General features: G+C 44.2%; 1 protein-coding gene across 9 annotated transcripts in view; it reads left to right on the top strand.

Moving 5' to 3' along the window:
• ARVCF (armadillo repeat gene deleted in velocardiofacial syndrome) overlaps positions 1-7,878 on the top strand; it is a 521,911-nt gene that overhangs the window by 505,329 nt on the left and 8,704 nt on the right. For 8 of the 9 annotated variants that reach the window (XM_019506985.1, XM_019506983.1, XM_019506978.1 and 5 more), the window contains 2 exons: positions 3,199-3,290; positions 6,553-6,666. In XM_019506985.1, coding sequence (XP_019362530.1) covers positions 3,199-3,290; positions 6,553-6,654 — 194 coding nt within the window. In that variant the 3' untranslated portion in view covers positions 6,655-6,666. The remainder of the gene's footprint in view (positions 1-3,198; positions 3,291-6,552; positions 6,667-7,878) is intronic. The other variant, XM_019506980.1, reaches the window with a different exon arrangement.

Here is a 7,878-nt window from a genome sequence, read left to right as displayed (position 1 = left end):
ATTATACTCTTTTTTTTTTTTTTTTGCTCTGAAGCATAAGGGTGGGATTGCTATAGTAAGCACACAGTTTACCTCGGTGAGACAATGTCTGGGCAGGTTGTCACAGCAAGATTTACTACTGCCTACAGGAAACCTTGTATAACTGTGATCATCAATAAATGGGGAAAGAAGGACAAGCTTTATCCTCAGTTAGATGGCATTATAGACAAGGTTCTGGGTTATAGTGTCATTTTGACAGTGAGAAAGCTGATCACAAAGTTTGGACGTGAACGTGGAAGCCAAATGAGTAATATTGGCCCACGTGCAGAGCCTGGTCCTCTGAACAAGGACATGTTCAGTTTTACATGGGTTTCACCAGGGGGTCTAGGCAGGAACCAGATTGGCTACCTTGTCATCCATTAAAGGCAGAGTCAATGTTGACTGCTAAAGGCTATGAAAGTACTGCATGTGGATGTGATAATAACCTGCTTTAAGGAAAGAATTTATGTCCAAGAAAAAGATGAGAGCAATTGATGCACAAGCTGAATTTGATAAGGGAAATGGGGACATGCACGGTGATGGTGGAGGGCCTCTCAGGTGCTTAATACGTGGAGGTAAAGCAATCTCACTACAGAGGGAGTGAGAAGCAGTCAAGAAAGCTATATATGTCATGAGGGAGGAAGTAATAAGGTGCAAAGAAATAAAGCAAGCTGGATTAGCAATGAAACAAGAAGACTCGGTGTATTCCAAAGTGTATTGAATTAGGTTGGAACAAAATGCTTTTATTCTGAAGTAAGAGGGCTCATCTAGGGCATGACTTGGGAATAGTTACTGGGTTTTAAGTTTACATCCTGCCTTAATCTGAATTACCTTGCTTGCAAAAACAAGCCCTAAGGCACACTTCAGATTCCTTCTCAGGGATTAAATTGGATTTTTAGAATTAAACGGGAAACAGGAAGAGACCCAGATTTGCAAATTCCATCAGAAAGCCATTGCCTTCTGGCTAATGAGGTCTTACTTTGCTGGTACAGCCTCCTTCAGAATATTTGTCTTATTTTAGTGACTCAAGCCAGAAACTTCCTATCAGTCTGCCCTTGCTTGATACCAGCTCAGCGCAGTGTAAGGTGTCTAGCAGCACACAATCCACTAACGCTGACATGTGTGGCACCATTAGCATGCAGACCACATCATGCTGAGGGAGATGGCAGGAGTTGCAAAATACCTCCTGGCTTAGATATGAAAACCAAGTTCTTGGGGTTTTTTATCACTCAAGATTCCTGGAACTTTGCTCAATATTAGGTTTGCTAAGTTGGTGAGTAAGCAGTGGTTAAAGCTATTTAAAATGATCGCTGTGTCTCCAGTTGCTTGCGGTGATGTTCTTTGCCTCCTGATCTGTGCTGCTGTGAAGCGTTAGAGTTGGTGCACAGCTCTTCAATGCTTGTTGCATTTCAGGGCCAGGCATAAGCTTCCCTTTCTGTGTTAGTTTGTTTCTAAAGTGCTTTGGGATCATTCCTGGTGAAAGGCAATACACATATCTGCATGTACTATTTTATGCAAATGTAAATTAAATGAGTCATTTTTAAAAGGAAATGGATGTTGCTTAGTTGACATTGGGATTTGACTTTTTGCTGGGCAGCCTGCTTTTATCATCACTTAACTGCATAGCTGTTCATGCCTTTGAGTCCCAAAGGAATGATAAAGTCTTAATGTCAGCATATGATTTACCGGCAAGTATATTTGAGCGTAATTTGGAAGTGAAAGATGTACTGTACACGCCATCAGGAATGTTGACTGGGTGGAGAGTCTGTGTCTGCAGTTTATTTTTTGGTCTTACTGGGACAGTCAGGAATGATAGATATCTTCATTGTCAACAAATAGCTGGGAGTAGAGAAGCTAAGCTGTATATAGCAGTAGGTCTCAAGCTACGACTATATCCATAACCTTGATGTACAATTTCAGTCATTTCCATCACCATCATTATGGATTCTCTCCTTGATGTTATATTCTCTTCGTAACCATATGGACCATCTCAAAAGCCTTTTGCCAGGCCCAGGCATGTTTTGATCTCCCATGCCAAATATGAAGACTTAGGTTGTCTTGTGAACTTACTGGATTGCACCCTTCCCACCCTTTTTGAAGGCCACTGCTGTGCAGAACATACATGGTGCAGGTCACTTGGTTTGTCTCGCTTTTCATGCTGTTTGCTTAGAATGGCTCGTTTTCTGTATTGCCACAAAAAGAAAGCTCTACTGACTGATTCGTCTTTAGAGACCTTCTTGTATAGAAGCAAGAAGCTGAGAGATGAGATCTGGCGCTTTCTGTAAAAAATCTTTTTGTGGAGTTCAGAGAAGATGGTTTGACAGGAAGTAAAACCAATAATGATACCTTAATTACCTGGAGAGAGACAAAAGCCCATAAATCTGACTGCTGCTTGATCCAGATTACAATGCTGTCGAAGTTGGAAGGAAGACCTATTTGTCACTGATAATGACAGAAACTTGATGCATCAGGAAAACAAATTAATATTTGCAACCCCTGATGATTATTTGGTGTCAGGCAGGTTCTGAAATAATTAAAATGTTTCTTTGGAAAGCCCTCCCCAACCTTCTTTCTGTCTTAAATACTGAATTCATCTTGCTGCTCAATTGCCAAGGAGAAAAATCACCAAAAGGCGCCGCTTTGTAACGAGAGGCAAGCCTAGCACCGCAGGGTTTGCTTCAAGATCCACAGCTCTACCAGCCCCTTTTCCTCACAGCTCCAAAGGGGACTTTTTCTAAATTATTGTCATGTCTTGCTTGTAGTCAAGTTCAGAAAGAGTGGGAACGTGTTTCACACCCTCCAGAGTATGAACACAGCCAATTAATCAAGTCACTAAGCTAAAAACATAAGATTGTTCTCTGGATTTGGAACTTGTCAGCTACAGGGTGTGAAGTAACTTGCTGCTTTCCTTGGGCAGGCTACTACTGAACTGCAGCAGACCAGAAAGAAAACAGTGCTGCTTGTTAATGCAGGACCAGTCCTTGATGTTGATGTGCTATTAGAAAATGGAGTTAATATTTTCAGGGAAGCTGGTACAAATAAAGTTTCAGGGCCACAGCCCACACTGAATACACCCCCCCTCCCCCCCATGTTTTGGTTTTGATGACTTGTGTTTCTGCTCTGCAAAGGTTATTGCCATTAGTGTTGCTGTTGTCTGACTGCCATGTCATTCCTCCCCAGATGGCTACTCCACCATCGACCACCGGGACAAAGAGCGCAAGTACAAGACCAGTGATAATGTTGGGGACGCATCAGAGAAAGAACCTTTAAAAGTAAGCAGCCAGCTTATTCCCAAAGCCAGCTGGTGCCACAAGCTAGGAGGCCCAGCATATGCTGCAAAGAAAATGCATGTTACAAGTGCTCAGCAAGGGGTTGTAAAGGACTGTATAAGATTTCCTAACCCATCACCAACCAGCTTTCAGTGAAAAACAACTGTTCCTTTCCCATAAGGAAGCAACTACAGGTGATGATTTTATAGACAAATATGTGCTCAAATGCTTATATGCAGTTTTGAAACAGAATTATTTGCATTATTGCTTTCAGTTCCTGCATCTAGTCACAGTCCTCAGTCCTAACACGTATAGCAACGCAGGAGACTTTGTTCCGAGACTAGTGACTTCAAGCAGTTACACACCTTTATGGTTTTCATGGTGAGAAGCAAGTGAAAGCTTGCATGTCTGTGAAAAACCTGTGGTGTACAGTATATATTTTCCCATTGTTCAGTCCATAGTCATCCAGTAGATATGGACCAAGGACATGTGTGCACACACATACATCCATGTGTGCTTCTTTTAATCAAATTTTCAACACTCCTCCTTCCAGCCTCTTTCTGATTGAAAAACCGTATCTGAGGGATCTCCCCCTTCTCTTTCCATCATAGGCATTAGGTTTTCATGGATTTCATAGACATTAGGGCTGGAAGGGACCTTGGAAGATCATCGAGTCCAGCATCCCTGCCTAAAGGGCAGGAAGTCAGCTGGGGTCATTGGATCCCAGCAAGATAAGCATCCAGTTTGCTCTTGAAGGTGTTCAATGTAGGTGCTTGAACCACCTCCAATGGCAGGCTGTTCCAGACCTTGGGGGCTCGGACAGTAAAGAAATTCTTCCTTATGTCCAGCCTGAAATGGTCTTGTAGTAGGTTGGGCACAGCAAGCTGTGTACAAGTCTGGTTTGATTTGTTCCATGCAATTTTTCTTGTATTCATGGACAGTTTTAGCTAAGTTTTGATAAGCAGCTGCTTTGTACTCCCAATAGTACAATGGCTCATTGCTTTTTCCCTCCCTCAAAAAGAAAAAAAACAACCTCTCATGCAGTCTCTCCTGGGTCTGTCATCACTAGGAAAAACCAGACACGATGAAACGAGTTTGTGACAAGGATCCTTGTTGTTGGCTTTCAGTAAGTTGACACTAGTACCGTCAATGCTGGGGAGCCTGGAGCGTCTACAGGGAAACCTCAAAGTGTTTTGTGACAGCACTAAAAATTCAAATGAATTGTGTTCAGTGGCCAGGCACTTGAAAAGGAAAGGCTCTTTGCAATTAGTGAGATGCAGAGTAATGGCACATAGAAATGAGACTTAGAGAGAAATCCTATTGAGGCAATAGGACATTCTTCTGCCCATGGCCTGTCTGTATTAGAGTCTGAGCACAAATAGTCAGGATTAAACAATTCCCAGCACCGCCTGCCTTTTTCCCAGGATGTTCAAAATGGATGACGGCTGCAGTCCTCAGGCTTTTTTTTTAACACTGCTTATTCCTGCTTTTCAGTTTCAAGGCTCTATTAAGGCTCTTGTCAGAAGCTTCTCTTTTGGCAACCTCATTAATATAATCCATTGTTGGGTGATAACCCCACAGTGCCAAATCCTACTTCCTTACTGTTTCATGAGCGGGCCCGGTGCAAATCGGAGTCTTGAGCCATACGGCTGCAGTGTCACTGAGGAAAAACACGGACTTCTTTATCTGTGGCGTTCGCCAAGCCTCCACTCTTATTTCAACATGACCTTCCATTGTCTGGCACTGCAAATGGGTGAAGATTATGGCTGTGGATGGATTAGGAGACCTTGGCGACCCTTAAAGCCAGACCACAAGAGAACAGCCATTGTTGTTGGAAGCTAGCTCTGTGTACGATTCGTTTTCTAACCCTGCCCCCGTGGTACCATGTATAATGGAATTTGACAGTAATCACCTTTTGGTCTGCCCCTGTAAAATGCTAATTATATTAATGCTTTTACAGTCCATAGTACAGATGGAGGGGAAACAACCTCTGGTTGCTCTCACCTTTGCCCGCAAATGCAGTCAGTGCTCCTTTGTGTTGTTTTTCACCTCTGTACTTCCCAATGACCTGCATAGCCCTGATCAGACTGGGAGACTTTTAGCGTAAGTGCTGAGGAGCAATTCACTTCATATAATTTAAGGCTTATATTTCTAAAGTACTTGGTTAGCTCTGACTGTCACTAATGGGAATTGGGCTTTTAATCGTGACTTTGCACTTTGGAAATATGCAGCTAACCCAGATCACCCCAGTCATGTTTGGAGGTGTTGAGAGGTGGCCATGCCTGACCCTGACATAATGGCATACGCCTCTCTGCATCTACCCGTCCGCTGTGGCCAAGGCTCCCTAAAGAAGGTGGCTGCAGGCAGTAGGGGGCTGTTTGGTCAGAGCTAAGAGAAAACACTTCTTTCTGAAGAAAGTTGGCAGGTGGGTAATTACTCATTACCCACCTGCCAATTAGGCTAGCCAGGGGGAGAGAGAATTAACAGATGGTTATCACTTCTCCATCCTACGCGGCAGCAGCCAAACTTAGCCCACAGAGCTGTGCAGTGCAGCCCAGGGCTGCCGTCGTGTCTCTCAAGAGTGAAGTGCAACCCTCAGAGACGAGCGATTCCAATAAGCCGTGCTCCATCGTGATGAGAAAGCCTTGTCTCCTCCGCCGGCTATGCCTCCTCCCTACTAAAGAGGGAGGACAGGCCAGATTCAGTCTTTTCTAGCCCGCTGAGGAGCTGCCCTGAGGCTTCTGGCATGTTGTCAAAGCAGCCCTTGGTGCTGGGCAAAGTGTAGGCAGGCAGTGTCCTGTCAGATGTGCGTGCCGATTTCTAGCTTGTGAACCATCCAGGAACCGTGGCTCTGAGCTGCGAGACTGGCTAAGACGTGTGAAAAATGATGGCAATGAAGTGTGACGCATGGCTGACCTGGAGCTAGTGAATGCTTCTGCCAGCGCCGGTGGAGCAGCACGCCTTGGCTGAATTTGTTTCTTTCTCTGTCCACTAATTCTTCCTCGCAATCTTTTGAGCTGACTGGTTGGTTTGTTTGTTTGTTTGTTTGTTTGTTTGTTTGTTTGTTTGTTTGTTTGTTTGTTTGTTTGTTTGTTTGTTTGTTTGTTTGTTTGTTTGTTTGTTTGTTTGTTTGTTTGTTTGTTTGTTTGTTTGTTTGTTTGTTTGTTTGTTTGTTTGTTTGTTTGTTTGTTTGTTTGTTTGTTTGTTTGTTTGTTTGATTAATCCGCTCTGTTTTGCCTTTAACTCCTCACCCTGTTTGCTGCAGAATGACACAAATAGGAAAAACATTAACAGGAGTAACAGGGCTTCGGTGAATCTGGTGGATGCCCGTGACATTAAACCCCAGCCTGTTGACTCCTGGGTCTAATTTGCATGCATGGTAGGTCCTTTTAATGGTAATTGGTGCTAGTGATTAACTTGTCTCATTGTGCATGATCTGAATTGCTATGGAATCTCTCCAAGGCTAATGGCTAACTAGTTCCTTTTAGGCAAACAAAAATGCATTAGAATAAGGGTGGTGTTTGTTTCACAGTGTGCTTATAATGAAACACAATAAAACGCTGCCATTTGATTAAATAATAACCTGTCAAATAACCAGACAGCGAATTAATATCCTGAACGATGGGCTGTCAGCTGAAATGTGAAGGATCTGTGCTATTAGGCCATGGGAATGAAGCTGAATAGCATTTTCCTGGATGATCTAAAATGCCTCCAACTGTTTCTCCTCCATTCCCCGCGCCCCCTCCCCCAGCGAATCATCATGAGCTTTTAGCCTGAGACCCAAGGAAAAACACATCCTGACTATTTCTGGCTCTCCCCTGAGGCTCCTGGGAATTGCATGGCCCTGCCCGTGTGCAGGAAGGCCGGTGGCTGTGCACACAGTAATTCCTCCAAGGGCTGGACCTCATTCACTCAACTAAAAGTAGAGCCACCTCCAGCTCCTCCTCTTCCTCGGCAGCTCAAGAAAGCTGTTTTGTCCCCTTGTTTGTCTTCTTCATATGTCAACTTCCTTAAAAACATGCCCACCTTTCTCCCTTGTGCTGCTGCTGGTGCCTCGTGCTGCCATGCTGGACCCAGTCTGTCACCCGTCAGATGTAGCGTTGTGTGTAGAGCAGCAGAGAGAGTGCTGCTGGCCATGCTGAAAGAAGAATCTTTGAGGACTGTGATGCATATACCATGCGCTTTTCCTATCAAATGCTGGAGAGCCCGTTAAGGCCTGATTTCCAGACATGCTGATCACCTGCTGTTCCCAGGCCCAGCATGGCAGTCTGGCCTTTTTATTCCACCTGGAAATTATATTCATCAGCAGGGAGGAAACCCCAGTCCAGAGAAAGAGGCATTAGGAGGCGGATTAAGATTATTGGGGCCCCAGGCAAAATCAAAGTTGTGGGCCCGCTTTAGAGGAGCAGCGACAGATCCATTGTTGCATATCAGATTGGCACCAGTAAAAGGAAAGTTAACATTATCGGCTATCAGCTATTTTTGGCAGCTGTAGCCAATTAATGTCACCAATAAATGCCACATACATGCAGCCAGGACTACAGCAGGGCACTTGGAGAGCAGCATACAGCTGGTAAATCTTTTCGGGGGA

This window comes from Gavialis gangeticus, unplaced genomic scaffold, assembly GCF_001723915.1.
Source record: "Gavialis gangeticus isolate Ggan-Ray unplaced genomic scaffold, GavGan_comp1, whole genome shotgun sequence".
In the NCBI taxonomy this organism is placed as follows: domain Eukaryota; kingdom Metazoa; phylum Chordata; order Crocodylia; family Gavialidae; genus Gavialis; species Gavialis gangeticus.
The sequence above is the reverse complement of the archived record's forward strand: the minus strand, read 5'-3'. Positions and strand labels throughout refer to the sequence as shown.